The following is a 23,416-nucleotide window of genomic DNA, read 5'->3' on the forward strand; positions in this document are numbered from 1 at the left end:
GAGCAAGACCTAAAACTGGAGCAGGAGAATGAAGTTCAGGCAGAAAGACCTCTGGGGAAATGTAGATTCAGATAATCTGATGTGACAGAGGATGAAGAGGAGGGAAGAGCTGATGATGAAGGGAGAACAGGAGGGAGGAGACAATAAGGCAAACAATACAAGAAAAAAAATTCTAGAAAAAAAACAAATATCTCTAATATAACCAGTCACCATAAAATCTTGCAGTGAACAATGTCTGCATAGGTATAATATAAACTTATTTCCAACCCTGAAAGCAAAGAAGACAATTATAATTATGGAATGGAATGTAAATACTATCAATCTTGACAACAGTATAAAACTAAAGTATATGGTTCACTGAAGTTGGGAAACTGAAGAGATAAATGAAAACTCATGGAAAAGGATAGGAATGTTAATATTCTCATTTTACAAAGTAAGGAGTCTAGAGTTAGTGGTCAGAAAGATAGTACATTATAGTAGCCTGACCAGGCGGTGGTGCAGTGGATAGGGCATTGGCCTGGAATGCAGAGGACCAAGGTTCAAAACACCAAGGTTGCTTGAGTGCAGGCTCAACGGCTTGAGTGTGGGAACACAGACATGACCCCACGGTCACTGGCTTAAGCCCAAAGGTCAATCGCTTGAAGGCCACAGTTGCTGGCTAGAGCAAGGGGTCTCTGGCTTGGCTGGAGCCCCCACCTCCACCCTAGTCAAGGCACATATGAGAAAGCAATCAATGAACAACTAAGGTGCTTCTCATCTCTCTCCCTGTTTGTTCCTATCTGTCCCTCTCTCTGTCTCTGTCTCTCTTCCTAAAAAATAACAAACAGTATAGTATAACTGACCTTTGAACAACACAAGTCTAAACTGCAGATACTCTTACACACGGATTGTTCTCAAGAAATATACACTGGCTCCATCCACCCTCTGTATTTCTTGGGGTTTCACATTCACAGATTTATCCAACCAGACTGAAAATAGTATTTTCAATCTGCAGATGCAGAAGGCTGACTGTATGAGTTATTCTATGCTGTTTTATATAAGGAACTTGAACGTGTCGAGTTTTGTATCTGAAGGGGGTGCTGGAATCACTCCACAGTGGATACTGAGGGATGACTGCATGATAGTTAAGTTTTGGGGGAATCAAAAGTTATATAGATTTTCAACCGCACAGGGAATGTGGGTCAACAACCCTGACCCCTGTGTGTTTAATGGTCAACTGTACTTCAATTTACAAAGGCAATCAATAGATTTAAAAGTTATATACAAATATTGATCGACTTATGACCATTCGACTTTACGACAACAATCGCTAGCCACAACTGCTCCGCGTCTGGCAGCGCAAGCGTTGCCCAGCTGGGCACATGACAGTGCGGACCAGCTTCTGGCAGCACTACCATCTCTGCGTGCACCATTTCAACTGTTATCCCAGACTCAGTACAGCAATTTGTGTTTTGTGTCTTGGATATTTTTCATCAGACCCCTCCCAAGATGACTACCAAGAGGAAATTGTCTTTGCAAATACTAAACCAGTTGTACTGGTAATGCAGTGTTTTACTTAAACCTGACAAATGTAAAAATAAGAAACAAAATGGTGTAGAGATAATACAAAAGGCATGAAATGAACAAAGAAAATTATGATATATAACAATAATGAAAGAAAATTATGATAAAATATGACTTAAAGATTTTTTTTTTTTTCATTTTTCTGAAGCTGGAAACAGGGAGAGACAGTCAGACAGACTCCCGCATGCGCCCCACCGGGATCCACCCGGCACGCCCACCATGGGGCGAAGCTCTGCCCACCAGGGGGCGATGCTCTGCCCATCCTGGGCGTCGCCATGTTGCGACCAGAGCCACTCTAGCGCCTGAGGCAGAGGCCACAGAGCCATCCCCAGCGCCCGGGACATCTTTGCTCCAATGGGGCCTTGGCTGCGGGAGGGGAAGAGAGAGACAGAGAAGAAGGCGCGGCAGAGGGGTGGAGAAGCAAATGGGCGCTTCTCCTGTGTGCCCTGGCCGGGAATCAAACCCGGGTCCTCCGCACGCTAGGCTGACGCTCTACTGCTGAGCCAACCGGCCAGGGCTTGACTTAAAGATTTTTATAACATCATTTCACAGTACTGTACATATAGCTTACTCAGCTTACGACCAAATCATGTTACGACCGGTCTGTTAGAACCAATCGTGGTTGTAAGCTGAGCACTACCTGTAATGATATTGCGAGAAAAGGGAAGGCAGGTAAATATAAGCTAAATCTTCATTTGTCACATCACGAGTTAAAAGATATTTCTTTTTAAAAAAACCATTTTTCTTTCCTTCTCTTTTAAAAAAATGTTTCCTTTTACTTAAAGAGAAAGAAGGGGAGAGAAGGAGGGAGAGGGATAGAGACAGAGGGGAGAGAGGGAGGGAATGGGGGGGAGAGAGAGACACACACACACAAACTTGTTCCACTTAGTTGCACACTGGCTGTTCCTTGTATGTGTCCTGACTGGGTATTGAACCTATAACCTTGGTGCGCTGGGATGATGCTCTAGCATCAGGACACATACAAGAACAGCTTGATGTTCCTGTCTCTTTCTCTCTCTCCTCCTCTCTCACTAAAATCAATAAATAGCCTGACCAGGCAGTGGCACAATGGGATGCTGAGAATCCAGGTTCAAAGCCAGTGAGGTCACTGGCTTGAACGCAGGTTCATCAGCTTGAGCACGGAGTCACCAGTTTGAATGTGGGATCACTGACACTACCTCATGGTCACTGCCTTGAGCAAGGGGTCACTAGCTTAAGTGGAGCTTCTCATTTCTCTCTGTTCTCGTCTTTCCCCAGCTCTATCTTTCTCCCTTCACTTAAAAAAAACAACAGCCAATAAATAAAAATCAAAGGGTTAAAAAAAAATTTTATTTATTGATTTGAGAGAGAGAGATAAAGAATTGCAGGGATCGGGGGTGGGGTGGGGAAGAGCAGGAGCATCAACTCATAGCTTCCTGTTATGTGCCTTGATCCGGCAAGCCTGGAGCCTCCAACTGGCAACCTCAGCACTCCAGGTTGACACTTTATCCACTGCACCACCACATCTCAGGCAAGGTTTATTGATTTGAGAGAGAGAGAGAGAAAGAGAGAGAAAGGCAGGGGAGGAGCAGGAAGCCTCAACTCCTAGTTGCTTTTCATATGTGCCTTGACCAGGCAAGCCCAGGGCTTTGAACCTGTGACCTCAGCATTCCAGGTTGATGCCCTATCCACCGCACCACCACAGTTTCCCTTTCAGTGGAGGTGGAGACAAAGAAGATCCTTAATTCAGTCACTACATGAAATTTAGTAACAGAATGTTTCCATCTAGTTTTTTAGCTAAAAAAAAATTTTGTGGCCTGACCTGTGGTGGCGCAGTGGATAAAGTATCAACCTGGAAACGCTGAGGTCACCGGTTCAAAACCCTGGGCTTGCCTGGTCAAGGCACATATGGGAGTTGATGCTTTCTGCTCCTTCCCCCTTCTCTCTCTCTCTCTCTCCCCCCTCTCTATAATGAATAAAATCTTTATAAAAAAAAAAATTTTGCGTGTATTTCAGCCTAATTTTATATCCTGTAACAATAACTTGACATACTCTCTTTGAAATCCTAAGACTTAAGGCATAATAATCAGAGTATGCATGAGCTTTAAAATCAGAAAGACCCAGGTCTTAATTTGGATTCCATCACTCTCTAGCTGTTACCTATACAAGGTTACTAACCCTCTTCAAAAGTAACTTCATCTGTGAACTGGAGATAATAGTGCTTATCTTCATAGAGTTAGACAACGCATATAAAACAGTCACTGACATAGTAAGCAATCAGTATGATAGTTTTAATTACTACTTACATTGGCTACCACTTTTACTTCTTTGTACTGTGCTTCATAGAAAATTCCAGCATTTTCCAGTGCTTCTGTTAGTGAGGGGCCATTTTTTACTTGCTTATCTAATCCATTCACAAATTCCTCCAGCTTGGCGCTTGCCTCTTCAAATTCTTTGGAGAACTTCTTCCCACCAGTCTTATCTAAAATAAAGGAGAAAATATATTATTTCAGGATATAAAAGAAAAAGTAAACAGTTTAATCTTTTGAAGAAAACCCCATTCCAGATGATCTGTGAACCTTTCTTGCTGCCTTGGTGTATAATACTCTTAGTCTTAGAGTATCCCCTTAAAAAAAGCTACTTCAAATTACAAAATCAGAAAACAGTATTAAAATGATTCATGTGAATCTGCCAGGGTAAAAGCAAGAGTGCATCATGAAAACACCTGTAATTACAGTAAAGAAAAGAAAGTCCAACTAAAATAAAGTTTATAGATTGCTTTTCTTCACAAATTTGATGCCACACTAACTACTTAGGAATAATGGAATGAGGCTTGATTCTGTTCACTGACCTCTAACTTTTACCCTATAAAACAAATAAATACACAAGAAAACTAAGGTTCAGAAAAGTAAAGATAAAGTGATTGATCTCTCTGTGAATAACACTAAAAATTCTTCTTTCCTATTTGAAGCTCCCTGACAATTTCATATCAGAGTACAAAACCTCAACTATTTTTACAACAGTGACAAAACAAACTGTTACTCTCCTAAGCATACTTCTTTCCCCATGACTATTTGAACATGACTTTAGAAACAGATACAAAATTTGGCTTTGTCTCTCATCAGCTGTGTAACCTGTTCAAGTTACTCATCTCCTTACGAAGCCTTGGATTACAGAGGTTTTAATATTCCTCTGGTTTGTTGTGAAGGTTAAATTAGATTACATGTTAAAATTTAAGCATGGTGCAAGAACAAAATAGATGCCAAAGTGAGTATTTGCTAGCCATTTACTCATTATTTTAAAAATATTTATCAGCCATGGCCGGTGGCTCATACACGGGCATCGGCCCAGCCTATGGACATCCCAAGTTCAATTCCCTATTTTTATTTTTATTTTTGGGTGACAGAGACAGAGAGAGTCAGAGAGAGGGACAGACAGACAGGAAGGGAGAGAGATGAGAAGCATCAATTCTTCTTTGAGGCACCTTAGTTATTCACTGATTGCTTTCTCATATGTGCCTTGACCAGGGGATCCAGCACACTGAGTGACCCCTTGCTTGAGCCAGCAACCTTGAGCTCAAGCTGGTGAGCCTTGCTCAAACCAGATGAACCTGCGCTCAAGTTGGCGACCTTGGGGTCTTGAACCTGGGTCCTCCGCATCCCAGTCTGACACTCTATCCACTGTGCTACCGCCTGGTCAGGCTCAATTCCCTGTTTATAAGACGAGCAACCATCTTCTTCTCTCCTCCCTCTCCCCCTTTTCTCCCTCTTCCCCTCCCTCAGCTAGTGGCTTGATTTGAATGTTGCTCCAGGGGCTGGGAATAGTTCGGATGGTCCCACTGAGTCATCCTCAGGTGCTAAAAATAGCTTGGTAGTTGATTCAAGCATCAGCTCCAGACGGGTTGCTGGGTGTATCCCAGTCCAGGTGCATGCAGGAGTCTATCTCACCTCCTCTCACTTTAAAATAAAAATTAAAAAAAAAAAAGATTTATCAAATACCTATTCTGTATTAAGCATTGCTCTAGGTACTGGCTATAGCAGTGAACAAATAAGGACAATTTCTAACTTCATGAGATTTATATTCTAATAAATCACACTGGAGAACAATTTCTTTTTTCATTTTCTGTTGCATGAGGTTTTAGAACTGCTTCTATATACTTCTGCATCGCTGATTCCAAATCTGAAATCCGTTTTTTGCAGCATGCTCTAGTTTTCATGCAATTTTAATTTCTTTTTGTTACAGTTAATGGCATGCATTGGTTTTTAAATTGGAGTTAAAGGGCAACAACTCTTGGATTGAACATAACCACAAGGCAATTAATGTTTAACAAACATCACTTTTTTTTTTTTTACAAGGACAGAGAGAGAGAGAGAGTCAGAGAGAGGGATAGCTAGGGACAGACAGGAACGGAGAGAGATGAGAAGCATCAATCATCAGTTTCTCGATTGATTGCTTTCTCATATGTGCCTTGACCGTGGGCCTTCAGCAGACCCAGTGACCCCTTATTTGAGCCAGCAACCTTGGGTCCAAGCTGGTGAGCTTTTTGCTCAAAGTAGATGAGCCCGTGCTCAAGCTGGCCACCTCGGGGTCTCGAACCTGGGTCCTCTGCATCCCAGTCCGACACTCTATCCACTGTGCCTCCGCCTGGTCAGGCACAAACATCACTTTTACATAATTGTAGTTATTTTTAAATGTAAAAAATTATTATCTGATAAAAACACCCTCTTATTTTGTTTAAAGATTGAATCATGGCTTCTTCGAGTAGGTGTAAATGTAATAGTCTTGACACCTTCTGTTATATATGTGGCTGTTACACAGTTCAATGTCAAAGGCGCAATATTTCATCATTTGTGACACATGCATATATTGCCTATTTTCAAGTTCCCCTTGGCGATCAAGGTAAGAATTGAGCTCCTCATGTTGTGTGTCATAATTGTGAGGAAATGCTTCATGCTGGACAAAAGGAAAACGCAAAGGAATGCCTTTTGGTATTCCCATGGTTTGGCGTGAACTTGAGGACCACAGCAGTGACTGTTATTTCTGTCTGATCCATACAAAGGGCATCGGGAAGAAAAAACGGCATATGATCGCATATCCTAATATTCCTTCAGCAATACGACCTATCCCACACTCTGAGACACTCCCAGTTCCAGTTTTCAATGGTTTTATTTCTTCTAAGGATAAAGAAAGTGAACATGGTGATCAAGTGTATTTTGATAAGATGCATGAGGAAATGGTAGAATCTGAAGGATCTTCTTCTGATGCCAAGCAGTCATTAACCCCTCAGCAATTTAGCCAACCCGAATTGAATGACTTAGTAAGAATGACATAAAAATTGTCCTCGACTTTCCTTAATTTCCTTTCCTAGAAATTCCTTAAATAAAAATTTATTACCTTTAAATAATGGTACCCATGTTCCACATAATTAATAATAATAAAAAATAAAAATTAAAAAAAAAGCAGAAAACTATGAACTTCTGGTTCAAAGGATGCTGTTGGTTTTCCGCAACATTGGATGTAACATGAGCTTTAAGATTCACTTCCTGAACAGTCAGTCACCTTGATAAGTTTCCCGAAAATCTTGGAGCTGTTAGTGATGAGCAGACTACTGCTGGAGCATCAAACGAGATTGTCCTCAACAAGTACACAAACGCAAGAGCTACAAACACAAATTTTTGCCTGAATAAAATTTAAATAAGTTTTGCGCAAATTTTATGATTAAAATAAGTTTTTATATGTTCTATTTCGAAATTGTAGACAAATTCTGATACAATCATATCTTTTAGTGTATTAGTATATTTATAGCATTATATAAATTATTATATTTTCACAAAGATAATGCCCAAGAAGATATTCTACTTCATTATGTTAAACTAAATGTTGAAAATATTACAATAAGATGAAAACCTAAAATCTTGAATTGCAAAAAAACTGTAGCTTACAGAGAAAAACTAATGTCCGATTTGAGATCAGCACACTCGAATTAGGGAAGAACAAGTGTTTTTGTGGGTGCAACAAAAATTTTGTTTCCAAGTGTTATTAATATTATTACCTATAATTTACAGTGTAAGAAAAAGAGAGCAACTAACTAGATTTTTCAGAGGCATTACAGTGACCTTATTAAAGAGCATATCCAAACCAGTTAATTAAACATGTGAACTATACTTGTATTTACATAACCAAATATATCAAGACAGTATCAGAAGTGGGGAAAACAGCCTGACCAGGCAGTGGCGCAGTAGATAGAGCATCAAACTGGGATTAAGAGGACCCAGGTTCAAGACCCCAAGTCGCCAACTTGAGCACGGACCCACCTGGTTTGAGCAAAGCTCACCAGCTTGGACCAAAGGTTGCTGGCTTGAGCAAGGGGTCACTCAGTCTGCTGAAGGTCCACGGTCAAGGCACATACGAGAAAGTAATCAATGAACAACTAAGGTGTCGCAACAAAAAACTGATGGCCTTCTTGAGATATAATCAACACATAACTCTGTGTAAGTTTAATGTGTACAACATGAAGGACAAAAATTTCCTTATGAAATGTATATGCATGAAATCATTGCCTGGGAAACCAGAGCTGCACACTGCTCTCTACAACCTAAGGTTCTCTTGATAGGAGAAGCCAGTCTCATCACTTGAAAATGACAGATCAGGAAAGAAAATCTGAGTTATTCTAGTTAAAGGATGTAAGCACTACCTTTTAAGCATTTGAGAGTTTCGGTGCTGCACACATCCACCCGCATAGTTGACAGCTGTTTTTCCTTCAATTCTATCTGATCTTCTGAGCGCTTGTACAGCAACAGCTCTTCAATGAGGGCCTGAGACTGAACACAGAGCAGAATCATATTTCCTTTATAAGATCACTGACTTATCTGCTTTCCCCATTAAAACCTAATAAAACCCCAAGAAAGAAAACCCTTTACATTTTCTCATAATCAGAGATATTGACAACCAATTCTCATGTCAAAACATTTTTTAAGCCTTGGCTGGCTAGCTCAGCGGTAGAGCGTCAGCACAATGTGTGGAAGTCCCAAATTCAATTCCGGGACAGAGCACATAGGAGAAGCGCTCACCTGCTTCTCCACTCCCTCCCCCTCCCCCTCTACTTTCTCTCTATCTCTCTCTTTCCGTCCTGCAGCCAAGGCTCCATTGGAGCAGAGTTGGCCCAGGTGCTAAGGATGGCTCTGTGGCCTCTGCCTCAGGTGTTAGAATAGCTCCGGTTGCAAACGCCCCAGATGGGCAGAGCATCGCCCCCTGGTGGGCATGCCAGGTGGATCCCAGTCAGGTGCATGCAGGAATCTGTTTGCCTGCCTCCTCGCTTCTCACTTCAGAAAAATACAAAACAAAACAAAACAAAAAAATGTTTTAGCCTGATCAGGCGATGGTGCAGTGGATAGAGCATCCGACTAGGACTCGGAGGACCGAGGTTCAAAATCCTGAGGTCGCTGGCTTAAGCCTAACATTGCTGGCTTGAGCAAGGGGTCACTCGCTCTGCTGTAGCCCCCCACCAAGGCACAAATAAGAAAGCAATCATTGAACAACTAAGGTGCCGCAATGAAGAATTGATGCTTCTCATCTCTTTCCCTTCCTGTCTGTCTGTCCCTAGCTGTCCCTCTCTGCTCTCTGATTCTCTGTCTCCATCAAAAAAAAACAAAGAAAACAATATTTTTAGTGCCCGACTGGTGGTGGCGCAGTGGATAGAGCATCAACCTGGGATGCTGAGGTCCCTGGCTTGAAATCTCAAGGTTGTCAGCTTTTTTTTTTTTGTATTTTTCTGAAGCTGGAAACGTGGAGGCAGACTCCCGCATGTGCCTGACCGGGATCCACCTGGCATGCCCACCAGGGGGCGTCGCTCTGCCTCGACCAGAGCCACTCTAGCACCTGGGGCAGAGGCCACGGAGCCATCCCCAGCGCCTGGGCCATCCTTTGCTCCAACGGAGTCTCAGCTGCAGGAGGGGAAGAGAGAGACAGAGAGGAAGGAGAGGGGGAGGGGTGGAGAAGCAGGTGGGCGCCTCTCCTGTGTGCCCTGGCCGGGAATCGAACCCGGGACTTCCACACGCCAGGCCGACGCTCTACCACTGAGCCAACCGGGGCAGGGCCTCAAGGTTGCCAGCTTGAGCACAGGTTCGCTGGCTTGAACAAGGGGTTATCACTGACTTGACTCCAGCCTCCAGTCAAGGCATGTATAAGGAGCAATCAATGAACAACTAAAGTGCCGCAACTACGAGCTGATGCTTCTCATCTTTCTCCTCCCTCTTTCTCTCTCACTGTCTCTCTCTCAAACCAATAAAAATACAAAACAAAACAAAAATACAACAAGAAAAAAATTTTTTAGTTATATACTTTAAAAAATTTTTGTCTTTGGTCATTCAATGCTAATTTATGGATATGGTGTTAAGAATGAAACATGGTCTACTTATATCTTCTTTAAATTTTAATTAGATAAACATAGCTTTGCCTGACCAGGTGGCAGCGCAGTGGATAGAGTGTCGAACTGGGATGCGCAGGACGCAGGTTCAAAACCCCAAGGTTGGTGGCTTGAGCACGGGATCATCTAGCTTGAGTGAGGGGTTGCTGGCTTGAGCAGGGGATCACAGACATAACCCCATGGTTGCTGGCTTGAGCCCAAGATTGCTGGCTTGAACAAGGGGTCACTCGGTCAGCTGTAGCCCGCCCGGTTAAGGCACATATGAGAAAGCAATCACTGAACAACTAAGGAGCTGCAGTGAAGAACTGATGCTTCTCATCTCTCTCCCTTCCTGTCTGTCTGTCCCTATCTGACTATCTCTCTGTCAAAAACACAAAACATAGCCTTATTATTATATGTTAACTCTATGAAAATTCTAATTTAATGGAGCTTCCTAGGAAGATAAACCCCTTGTTTGGGGATTCAGTATAGAACTAAGCCTGTAATATGTAATAGATCTTCTATAAGAAGGTTATTACTTCCATTAGCGAAAGAGATGAACTCTTAAATTAGCTGATCCCAATCTGGATTCCTTTTTTTTTTTTTTACAGAGACAGAGAGTCAGAGAGAGGGATAAATAGGGACAGACAGGAACGGAGAGATAAGAAGCATCAATCATTAGTTTTTCGTTGCGCATTGCAACACCTTAGTTGTTCATTGATTCCTTTCTCATATGTGCCTTGACCGCGGGCCTTCAGCAGACTGAGTAACCCCTTGCTCAAGCCAGTGACCTTAGGTCTAAGCTGGTGAGCTTTGCTCAAACCAGCTGAGCCCGCGCTCAAGCTGGTGACCTCGGAGTCTTGAACCTGGGTCCTGGGCATCCCAGTCTGATGCTCTATCCACTGCGCCACCACCTGGTTAGGCTGGATTCCTTTTGAACTTAAAATCAACTCATGTACAACTAAACAAAAATAAATCTTACTGGACTATACAGGAAACTGTAACACAAAAAGGGCAAATAAGGCTTTGGCATGTTCAACATTAACTTACTCGAAATTCAGCAACTATTTTGGATTTGAGAGCAGCTTTTGGATTCGTAGATGCTGTTGGAGTTAAACAAAAGGTCATTAGGAACACAGAAAAAGTTGACTTTAATCTTTAGAAAAATTTTAGCTCTATAGTTAAGGATGTACTTTTGAACATATGTCAAACATGCACATTTTAAATCATAATTTCCAGAATAGTGGAATATAAAATTATTGAAATTATACATTCCCAAGCATGGTCAATACAAAAACATACTGTTTAGATAGGACTGATCTACTTACCTCCAATAGGCCCTTTAAGTGATAAGAGTCCCAGAATTATTGATTGGGAGACACTGAGATACATGAAGTACCTTTTATCTATCCTAGTCTGACTGAGTGTAACAGGATCTTAACACTTCAAATTAAGAGTGTTCAGGAGCAGGACATCCCATTAGTCCTGAGCACTGGCTGAAGAAAATGACTTTAGAAACATCAACTCTATTCCTATGTATTTAGCTTTGGATTTCTTTTTCTGCTGACTCAGTTCACAGCAAAAACAGGCAAAGAAAGCTCTAAGTATATTATTATTGTGGTAGAACTTTGGCTGAAATGATGACTCCTATTGTTACTAAGCATGCAACTTATGCCCAAAAGGCTGTCAGAGGACTCCCTCAATCATGACGAATATCAAATGCTTGCTGGAGCAAAACCATCCCAAGTGTCTTGATTCACCTCCCAATTCTCACTGTCTTTTACCTTCTTCCCTTCACACCTTCAGGTCTTTCTCAATATTCCTCAGTTTGGCCCACAGCAGCCTATCACATGCAGTATTCCACTCCCTTGGTCTCATGCTGGGTAAACATGATAACATAGCAGGAGCTCCTGTTAGAGAATGAGGTTCTGGCCAGGATCTGAGGCCCAGATCTAAACTGGTAGAGTGTATCCCCAAATCTGAAGGATTTCATGGCTCCCACAAAAAAGCTTCTTAATGCCTAGTCTCCTCTTCAGCTCTGTTGTTTAATGCCAGCTGCCTCTAACTCCATGTATCTTTGAACCTGAGGGTTAGCCTGGGCACTATCAAGTATGTATTTTCTTCTTTCAATCCCCCAACTACTCTTGAATCTTCACTCATTTAAACCCTCTTACTGCATTTTCTTTGCTTAAAAGTAGGTTTTTGCTTTTGCCTTTGTTTTTTTAAGAAGTAACTCCATGATGGCTTGTTTAGTATGGAGCCTCCCAGGTCTGGAAAACACAGGCTTGCCCATGGTTTATGCGAGGTACGATGTCAAATGGTCTACATTTTCTTCTTCTCCAAAAAGAGGAGTTAATTTTATATTAGTTGAGATTTTGTTCCTTACTTTGTGATTTCTTCCACTGCTTATTCGGTTGTTTGTTCAGATTTTCTTTCAGCTGCTTCTGAGTTTTGAAAGTGGTACCTGGAAAACATTTCAGTTTTTGCAACCTGGCATTATGGGAAGCTGTTCTGTCTGTCCACTTCAGTGTCAAAGTTGTAGCATGAAAAAAGGCAATCCCAGACTGTGTGTTGTTTATTTCTTTCCTTTTCTTTTTATAAAAAAATAAAAATAAAACACCTACCAATCTCTAAGAAGCTGTCAAATAAATATGATTTCTATAGTCAATAAAATAACTGATTTTGAGAATAGGGCAAGAAGCTTAAAAATTCCAGTTCACACGTTCAAACAAAGAATTTAACAGCTTTTTAGAAGATGCTATTTTTAAAGCAAATTTCTAGTCAAATAATGGTCATGATATCAGGTGTTACCAGTTTCAATTCCATAACTTAATTATATGCATCTAATACAAAAGGAACTAAATAATTTTTTAAAAAACAGGTATACAACTTACTGTAAATGTAAACCAAATCAGAGACTAAAGAATGCTAACATATGCTTAATATCAAATACTTAGTGAAAAATGAAACCCTGTCCAAAAATTCTGCAACAATAAGAGAACAGGGCAGTAATTATTAAGCACAAAGAGTGAACAGTTCAAACAATCAACATAAAGCAAATGAAAGAAAATAATCAGATGGCCATCATCACTTAATATGCTTGACTTCTTTAGTCAATAAAAACAAAATTCAACCCTCCCAAAATCAATTCTACTTAAATTTTAATTCAGATTTTTAAGTTTAAGTAAACAAGGCCAGATCTAAAACTTTATTTTTCATTATTAAGCAACAGGACTAGATATATAAAATATATGTTATTTTAAAGACTGAACAATGATTCAAATTTTCTTTTAGAAGAGAAAAGACACTTACTCAATGCTTCTCTTAACGCCACAATCATTTCTTCTGGGTATACATTTCTGTCTTCCCAGATTTTAAAGATTCGTTCTATAGACTTAGAAACAGATGGATCCCTGAGCAGAAAAAGTAGATAAAAATGTTAACATATCTCAAACTATAAATCTGAATATAAAGTTGTCAACAAAATTATTTTTCAAATGTCTGTTGATGTTTATTTGAAAACATTTTTTTCGGCCCTGGCTGGTTGGCTCAGTGGTAGAGCGTCGGCCTGGCGTGCAGAAGTCCCGGGTTCGATTCCTGGCCAGGGCACACAGGAGAGGCGCCCATCTGCTTCTCCACCCTGCCCCCTCTCCTTCCTCTCTGTCTCTCTCTTCCCCTCCCGCAGCTGAGGCTCCATTGGAGCAAAGATGGCCCGGGTGCTGGGGATGGCTCCTTGGCCTCTGCCCCAGGCGCTAGAGTGGCTCTGGTGGCAACAGAGTGACGCCCCGGAGGGGCAGAGCATTGCCCCCTGGTGGGCAGAGCGTAGCCCCTGGTGGGCGTGCCAGGTGGATCCCGGTAGGGCGCATGCAGGAGTCTGTCTGACTGTCTCTCCCCATTTCCAGCTTCAGAAAAATACAAAACAAAACAAAACAAAACATTTTTTTCTACAGTGTCTAGGACTAAAATCTTAAGTACTCTTATTTAACACTGTTTATCAATGACACAGAGGCGGCTCTGGACAACACATTAAACTTTTTTTTTCAAAATTTTTCCATTGATTTGAGAGAGAAAAAGGGGAGAGAAATGCCTTAACTCGTTATTTCACTCGTTACATTTAGTTGTGTAATCATTGAATGTTTCTTGTAATGTGCACTGACTGGGGGTCAAACCCAAACCTTTGGCATGAAGGGTCAATGCTTAATCCACTGAGCCACCCAACCAGGACTAAACTTTTTGATGGATATGAAGTTGAGTGGGCTATTTAAGTGTCCTCACTGACACAACTGGCACCCCCAAAGACAGACTGAATCTAATAAGATAAAAATCTAATAATGAAGAACTTGGTCCAAAAAATCAATTGCATGAGTACAGAATGAGACAAGGCTTAGCAATGCTATATACAGCTTGTTTTTTCTTAAGTTTCATAAAAAATATCATGAATCAGCCTGACTAGTGGTGGTACAGTGGATAAAGTGTTGACCTGGGACACTGAGGACCCAGATTCAAAAACCCAAACTTGCCAGCTTGAGTGTGGGCTCATCCAGCTTGAGTAAAGGGTCACCAACTTGAAGCCAAAAGTTGCTGGCTTGAGCAAGGGGTCACCGGCTCTGCTCGAGTCTCCCCTGGTCAAGGCACATGAGAAAACAATCAATGAACAACTAAAGTGCCTCAACTATGAGTTAATGTTTCTCATCTTTGTCCCTGTCTGTTCCTTTCACGCACACTCTCTCTCTGCTAAAAAACAAACAAACAAAAAAACAAAATCCCCAAAATCCCATGAATTAATCACATACTGTGTAATATGTTTTCCAAAAAGCTACCATTTAATGCTATAATACATATCTGGAATAGTGGAGGTGAAAAGTATTACTTTACTCTGCTTCATAAATGAGCTTCTGTGTCAGGCTAGTCACCTTACTGTACAAATAAAATTGTTGCCTGAACTGTGGTGGAACAGCAGCAGATAAAGTGTTGACCTGGAACGCTAAGGTCACCAGTTGGAAGCCCTGGGTTTGCCTGGTCTAGGCACATATGATAAGCAATTAATGAACAACTAAAGTGAAGCAACTATGACTTGATACTTCTTGCTCTACCCACCCCCTGTAAAATCAATAAGTAAAATCTTTAAAAATAAATAAATAAAATTATTAGAAAACAAGTGCTCAACAAATAATTAAGAGAAGTAAAAATTAAATCATATCTTACATGGAACTGTAGAAGAAACAGAAAACAATGTAAAAGAAAAGAATCAAATTGGTTTTTATGATCTCTGCAGGCAAAATAAGGACTAAGGAATGAAGTTATAGATAAAAAAATTTCACTACCAGATCTGTCAGAGAACTGAGAACATTCTAACATTATTAGCAGATATGTCAAAAGACAAAATGGGGGAAAAAAAACCCCAGAAACCTAACCTCTCCCCACACAAATCCACCAACCTATGGGAAGTTTGAAGACAAAATGGCCCCCTTCAAACATAAATCCATACCATCACATAATATCATGTGTTCAAAGAGGACATTTTTTCTTTTTGCCTAATAACAGCATAGAGAGAATTATATTAAACTTCTAGAAAATTATATTTTCTAGAATGAAGATTCTATTCTCAAATTTTTTTTTTTTTTTGCATTTTTCTGAAGCTAGAAACGGGGAGAGACAGATAGACTCCCGCATGCGACCGACCGGGATCCACCCGGCACGCCCACCAGGGGTGATGCTCTGCCCACCAGGGGGCAATGCTCTGCCCCGACCAGAGCCACTCCAGCGCCTGGGGCAGTGGCCAAGGAGCCATCCCCAGCGCCCGGGCCATCTTTGCTCCAATGGAGCCTCAGCTGTGGGAGGGGAAGAGAGAGACAGAGAGGAAGGGGGGGGGTGGAGAAGCAAATGGGCGCTTCTCCTATGTGCCCTGGCTGGGAATCGAACCCAGGTCCCCGGCACGCCAGGCCGACGCTCTACCGCTGAGCCAACTGGCCAGGGCCTCAATTTTTTTATGCTGACACCCTTTCTATCATTATAAAAAAATATAGATACGCAGTATTATAGAGTATTTTTATAGTAGTATTTACTGCATTAACAGCATAGTGTATCTAGTATGTAATATACATATTTATAAATTTCATATATTATAAATACCATAACATATATCATGTATTATAAATACTATATATAGACTATAGGTACTATGTATATATGTATAACACTGAAAATACTTAAAAACTCCACTCATTTTCACCAAATGGATATAGTACAGTATACCAATTTCAGCATTACTATCTTCTAGTTTCTTTTTTTCCCTAGGGATGCAATTATTTTATTTGAAATCATTTTTAATATGTGTACGCACGTGCATATTGTATTATTTTCACTTGACAAAACAAGCTTTTCACAATGTACTCTTTGTAAACATTACTTCTAATGACTGCACAATGTTCTATCATGTGACTGTTCCAAAATTTACCACCTGCCTACTACTGGGTATTAGGTTGTTCCCAGATTTGTTACTACAATTAATGCTGCAATGAGTACCTTTTGATCAAAGTGTCTTTCTCCTTAACAATGGAAAGTAAGGGGGTTTCTAAGAGGGTTGTGCCAACTTATATTCCCACCACCAGTAGGAGTATACTGTTCACCATACTTCTGCAGCAATGATCGGTCTCACTTCAATTTGTAAATGTAATCTCAATTTTAGCATTTCCCGCTTTTATTTTCTTTTAAGATTTTATTTACTGATTTTAGAGAGAGGAGAGAGTGTAAAGCAGGAAGCAAGCCTGAGGTTTTGAACCAGTGACCTCAGCATTATAGGTTGACACCCCCTCCACTGCATCACTACAGATCAGGCTCAATCAACTCTTGTATTTAGGAATTCTCTAAAACAAAATTCAGAATAGTAGCTTTACTTACCTTGTTATTCTAGACCTCCATTTTAGCCATTACTGATTATAACCTCAATTTATGTAGAATGTATAATCATTATCACACACAACATAAATAGAAAATAGCATAATCTTGTGTCTCAATTAGGAGAATAATTTTTCTTTACCAATATCTTATTTCTGGGATGTCATCAGATTAATATGCTGTATCTTATAGGTTCTTAGTAAATATATGCTGACTGAATAGAAGACTAAATAATGGGTCAACTCAGAGAGGAGAGTCAATACTTTAATAAACTCAAAAATTAGAGTGGAGACAGATTTTTACCTCTAAAAACTTGCTACTCTGTATTTCCTAAAATAATTCCCACTTTATAACTTATCTTTTTTATTTGTTTATAACAAGTATCTTCCCTCATGTGTAACCTGCCTTTAATTCTGTGGCTTATTCTGTAACAGAGAAGTTTAATTTTTTTTTTTTTTTGGTATTTTTCTGAAGCTGGAAACGGGGAGAGACAGTCAGACAGACTCCCGCATGCGCCCGACCGGGATCCACCCGGCACGCCCACCAGGGGCGACGCTCTGCCGCGACCAGAGCCACTCCAGCGCCTGGGGCAGAGGCCAAGGAGCCATCCCCAGCGCCCGGGCCATCTTTGCTCCAATGGAGCCTTGGCTGCAGGAGGGGAAGAGAGAAACAGAGAGGAAGGAGGGGGAGTGGAGGAGCAAATGGGCGCTTCTCCTGTGTGCCCTGGCCGGGAATCGAACCCGGGTCCCCTGCATGCCAGGCCAACGCTCTACCGCTGAGCCAACCGGCCAGGGCTGAGAAGTTTAATTTTGATGTAATGAAATTCATAAATACTTTACTAATAGTCTTCGTGTCTTAAGAGCTTTTGAACGTTGTACTATCATAAACAAATTTTCATATTTTCTTCTAACATTTTAAAGTTTTAATACACCAAGGTAATTCATTTGCTATATACATCTAGGTTGTTTCCAAATTTTTATTACCACAAATACTGTTGCTATAAAAATTCTCTTTCATCAATCTTGCTGTACGTATGCAAGTTTCTCAGGGTTTTGTAAAAGACTAGGTGTGGAATCCCAAGATTAGAGTGTATATATTATAGACTTTTAAAACGGAAATCGGTTTATATCAATCAACCCTCAAACCAACAGTATATGAAAGCTCCCATTGTGCCACAATCTCTTGCTAATTTTAGTACTGGTGAACTTTAAAATTTTATGATCTATCTCAGGGGTTGGGAACGTTTTTGGCTGAGAGAGCCATGAACACCACATATTTTAAAATGTAATTCCGTGACAGCCATACAACGACCCGTATACATTATGCATTATCCAATAAAAATTTGGTGTTGTCCCAGAGGACAGCTGTGATTGGCTCCAACCACCTGCAACTATGAACATGAGCGGTAGGAAATGAATGGATTGTAATACATGAGAATGTTTTATATTTTTAACATTATTTTTTTATTAAAGATTTGTCTGTGAGCCAGATGCAGCCATCAAAAGAGCCACATCTGGCTCGCGAGCCATAGGTTCCTGACCCCTGATCTATCTGATAGGTGTGTGCCAGTTATTGCCTCTCTACCCTAAACCAGTGTTTTTCAATAGAGGGTCCGTGGAACAGTGCCAGTCCACCAAAATTTCATGCCAGTCCGTGAAAGAGTTAACCATCTAGATGTTGAATGAAGAGTATACACCTAATGAATGATCTTAGTCAAATTCGCTTATGCTCAGGGTGATTGCCATTTAACAGCCTGTATTATCCATGAAAATACCACTGAGGTGTCTTAGGTTTGAACAACCTTTGCGCTGTGCAGAGCATTTAAAAATTATGCATAATAGATGAAAAGACAAACTTATGTAGTAATCAATGCATCACACATGTGGAGTTCAGAAATCAAGCACCAGCCTGTACCATGTTACTGTTATGTGTGGTAAAATAAAACTTTATTCTTTGTGTGTTTCTGGTTTTGGCTGGCTGGGTTATGCACAGGCTCTAACTCCTACCCACTCTTTCTGTAGTTCATTTTTATCACACTTGTGCAAATAGTATTTGAACAAACTTACGTAGTGTTCAATGCACTGTACATATGGCATTCAGAAACCAAGTACTTGTCTTGCACCACAATACACTATCATGCTCAGTACAAAATTTTATCTGTTTTGTTTCCATTTCCAGCCCCTCCCTCTCTCACAGTACATTATTTATGCTTGTGTAAATAGTCATGCATATATTCAACTGTTCAGAATGTGTCCATATTGTTTGCAAATAAGTAACTGTGTAATATGTAATTGTGCTGTAAATTTTAAACTCTACAAAATGGAAAGAAAAAATGAGAAAACGTTTTAACCTTCTTCAGAAGCAAAAATAGTCAAAAGAAAAGCAGCGATGACATTGAAAGTTCACCAAGTACTAGCACTTCAAGTTTAAAAGAAGCAGTGAAAGCCCTGGCCAGCTGACTCAGTGGACAGAGCATGGGCCCACCATGCAAATGTCTAGGTTTGATCCTTGGTCAGGGCACATAAGAGAAGCGACCATCTGCTTCTCTTCCCCTCCTTCTCCCATTTCTCTCCCTCTTCCCCTCCTGCAGCTAGTGGATCAATTCATTCCACTGTAGTCTAGGCGCTGAAGATAGCTCCCTTGGACTCCAAGGCTTAGAGCATATCAGCCTCAGGTGCTAAAAATAACTCGGTACTCAAGCACCCCAGGTGGTGTTGCTCATGAATCCCAGTGAGGCCGCATGCAGGAGCCTGGCTCTCTCCCCATCTCTCATTAAAAATAATAATAATAATAATAATAATAATAATAATAAAAAGCAGTGACATGAAATGTGTTGATAATTTGGAAGGTGCAACAGAAACAAACAAATAAGAAATATTTAAAACTTAAACTTGCCTGACCAGGCGGTGGCGCAAAAGATAGAGCATTGGACTAGGAGGCAGAGAACCCAGGTTTAAAACCCCAAGGTTGCTGGCTTGAATGCAGGCTCATCAGCTTGAGCGCAGGATCGCTGGCTTGAGTCTGGAATCAGACATGACCCCATGGTTGCTGGCTTGAAGCCAAAGGTTGCTGGCTTGAGCAAGGAGTCACTAGCTCTGCTATAGCTCCCCAGTCAAGGATATATGAGAAAGCAATCAATGAAACAACTACGGAGTTGCAACAAAAAATTGATGCTAGGCCCTGGCCAGTTGGTTCAGTGGTAGAGCGTCGGCCTGGTGTGCGGAAGTCCTGGGTTCGATTCCTGGCCACGGCACACAGGAGAGGCACCCATCTGCTTCTCCACCCCTCCCCCTCTCCTTCCTCTCTGTCTCTCTCTTCCCCTCCTGCAGCCGAAGCTCCACTGGAGCAAAAGATGGCCCGCATGCTGGGGATGGCTCCTTGGCCTCTGCCTCAGGCGCTAGAGTGGCTCTGGTTGCGACAGAGCAACGCCCCAGATGGGCAGAGCATCGCCCCCTGGTGGGCGTGCCGGGTGGATCCCGGTCAGGCGCATGTGAGAGTGTCTGACTGCCTCCCCTTTTCCAGCTTCAGAAAAGTACAAAAAAAAAATTTTTTTTTGATGCTTCTCATCTCTCTCCCTCTCTCTTATCTGTCCCTCTCTCTGTCTGTTTCTGTCACCAAAAAATAAAGAAGCAATTACAAGTTGATGCTTCCCGTTCTTCCCCCTTCTCTCTCTCTCCTCTCTAAAATCAATAAATAAAGTCTTTAGCCTGACCAGGTGGTGGCGCAGTGGATAGAGTGTGGGGATGGACTAGGAGGCAGAGGACCCAGGTTTAAAACCCCAAGGTTGCTGGGGTTGCTGCAGAGGACCCCGGTTCGAGACCCTGAGGTTGCCAGCTTGAGCGTGGGCTCATCTGGTTTAAGCAAAGCTCACCAGCTTGGACCCATGGTTGCTGGCTCGATTAAGGGGTTACTCGGTCTGCTGTAGCCCCACGGTCAAGGCACATATGAGAAAGCAATCAATGAACAACTAAGGTGTCACAATGAAAAACTAATGATTGATGCTTCTCATCTCTCTCCGTTCCTGTCTGTCTCTATCTGTCCCTCTCTCTGACTCTCTCTCTCTGTCCCTGTAATAAATAAATAAATAAAATCTTTAAAAAAAGTAAATAAAAAATCTTTAAATGGTTAGTATGGGAAATGCCAGGCCAACTTTTCTACCCCCCCATTTTTGGTCTTTTTCTTTTTCTTTTGTAATTCTTTATGAGCAACATGTTGGTCAGGTACTATTTCAGCCCTAAAACTTTGCTGGAATCAAAATATGACAGCTAACCAGTATTTAATCTATAAAATTTATACATAGCACAGCACATTAAGCTTTAGATGCTTAGCAATTAAACCACATAAAAATAGGACAAGACCTCCATTTCACATATTTAGAATCAGGTGTTCACAGTCCCTATCTGGTGATTATCCAATGGCTCCAAAAGGCAACAGAGGCAACAGGCACTTTCTTCAGAGGATACTGACCTCCATGATCTGGGAGCACATTATGATGTTACCCCAGTGTCATGCACTGCCCACCCGTCTCTAGGGTGATCTCATGATTCTAGAATGTTGGGTCTAGCTTATACAAAATTCAGACAACACAGCATTTACTCTGTGGACATATTCTAACTCCTACTATGCACTGTGATTTTAAACACAACTTGTCCTAAAAATGTGTCAGAATCATCATGGTTGTTCAGGTTGGGTGATCCAACAATCTTGCACTTGACTATTATTTCCTTTGGCATATGGCTTGTACCAAAGCTGAGCTGGACAACTAATGGCTGTGGACACCTCACATGCAGTTTCCCCCCATAATATGGAAAATACTTTAAGCCTATAATTACATTGGGAGGACAAGCTAATAGAGTTATGTTCTCACTCTTAAGCATTCTAGAATGCTAAAGCAGTCTATCTTTAGTTCTCCTTGAGGCTTTAATCCAATTATTCTGCTCATTTTCAGAAGAATGCAAGGATGTTCATAGAAGTAGCCAAAGTCAGGATCATCTACACCACTGAATGAAATAAGGTAACGGGAAACTAAAACAGCTATGAAACATAAACTGGACCCTTCACAAAGCACTCCATCAGGACAGACTGTGAGATTCTTGTTCCTCTAGATCAAATGGCTTTAGAAACTTAACGTCTTTAATGTATCCCTTATAGCAGTGGTCCCCAACCCCCGGGCCACGGACTGGTACCGGTCCGTGGGCCATTTGGTACTGGTCTGTAAAGAAAGAATAAATACCTTACATTATTTCCGTTTTATTTCTATTTAAATCTGAACAATGTTTTATTTTTAAAAAATGACCAGGTTCCATCTGTTACATCCATCTAAGACTCACTCTTGACACTTGTCTCAGTCATGTGATACATTTATCTGTCCCACCCTAAAGGCCGGTCCGTGAAAATATTTTCTGATATTAAATCGGTCTGTGGCCCAAAAAAGGTTGGGGACCATTGCCTTATAGGACTCTGGATCAGACATAATAAATATTCCAACACAGACACCAGTTTTTGAAAAACCAAGTCCTAGTCTAGAAATCTGGTCACAGTATTTTGAACCTCATTGTTCTGTGTCTGAAGCATAGCCAATATTGGGAGTGTGGAGACTGTAGCCAGGAACCCATAAAAGACTAGATACAAGAGGAAGACCAAACCCTAGCTCTTGGCAGTGTGTCCCAGCAACACTCCGGTGGTTAGGTTGTCGATGAAGAGCTTCCACTCAGCTAGGCTCTGGTTGAAGGACTTCTGGTGCTTCCACAGAGAGGGGAGTGGCAGCTGTAGGGTGGAGGCTGTTGAGGAGCTTAAGAGGCCCAGCTGGAGGGACCATAGCAGTAGAAGGTGGGACAGACAAGGACATCTCCTCACAGCTGTGCACTCAAACCAAGTGCCTTGTTTTTCACTTTATGGTGTCCTTCAATGAATGCAAGGTCTTTGTTCTAATGTAGCTGGAATCTTTTTTTTTTTTTTTTTTTTTTGACAGAGGCAGAGAGAGAGACAGTGACAGGTAGGAACAGACAGGAAGGGAGAGAGATGAGAAACAATTCTTCGTTGCGGCACCTAGTTGTTCATTGATTGCTTTCTCATATATGCCTTGACCTGGGGCTACAGCAGACCAAGTAACCCCTTCCTCGAGCCAGTGACCTTGGGCTTCAAGCCAGTGATCTTTGGGCTCAAGCTAGCAATCGTGGGGTCATGTCTGTGATTCCATGCTCAAGCCGGAGACCTCGGGGTTTCAAACCTGGGTCCTCCACATCCCAGTTTGACACTCTATCTACTGTGCCACCACCTGGTCAGGCTAAATATTGCCTTCTATCCATAAATATTTATTTAGGTTTTCTACGTTTTTCAATTATGTTTTACAATTTTCTCCAAACATCTTATGCATCTTTTAAGATTTATTTCTAGATATAGTTGATCATCCTTAATCACAGATGCCTTATTTGCAAATTAACCCACTTCCTAAAATTTATTGGTAATCCCAAAGCAATACTTAATGCTTGTGTAATTATTCTTGGATATGTACAGAGTAGTGAGCGTTTTGAGCTGGCCAATGTGCATGTGCCCAGATGAGGACAAACACAG

The 23,416-nt window shown here is 41.3% G+C and overlaps 1 protein-coding gene and 1 pseudogene across 8 annotated transcripts in view; both read right to left on the bottom strand.

Annotated features, from left to right (window-relative positions):
• The window catches only part of RPRD2 (regulation of nuclear pre-mRNA domain containing 2), a 133,309-nt gene that overhangs the window by 33,527 nt on the left and 76,366 nt on the right, over positions 1-23,416 (bottom strand). For 4 of the 8 annotated variants that reach the window (XM_066268044.1, XM_066268042.1, XM_066268048.1 and 1 more), the window contains exons 3-7: positions 13,259-13,359; positions 12,333-12,410; positions 10,997-11,049; positions 8,237-8,363; positions 3,849-4,024 (exon numbers count right to left, since the gene is read on the bottom strand). In XM_066268044.1, coding sequence (XP_066124141.1) covers positions 3,849-4,024; positions 8,237-8,363; positions 10,997-11,049; positions 12,333-12,410; positions 13,259-13,359 — 535 coding nt within the window. The remainder of the gene's footprint in view (positions 1-3,848; positions 4,025-8,236; positions 8,364-10,996; positions 11,050-12,332; positions 12,411-13,258; positions 13,360-23,416) is intronic. The other 4 variants (XM_066268045.1, XM_066268043.1, XM_066268049.1 and 1 more) reach the window with 1 other exon arrangement.
• On the bottom strand, positions 21,454-22,044 carry LOC136328661 (sodium/potassium-transporting ATPase subunit beta-3 pseudogene; annotated as a pseudogene).

Source organism: Saccopteryx bilineata, chromosome 3, assembly GCF_036850765.1.
Source record: "Saccopteryx bilineata isolate mSacBil1 chromosome 3, mSacBil1_pri_phased_curated, whole genome shotgun sequence".
Taxonomy (NCBI): Eukaryota; Metazoa; Chordata; class Mammalia; order Chiroptera; family Emballonuridae; genus Saccopteryx; species Saccopteryx bilineata.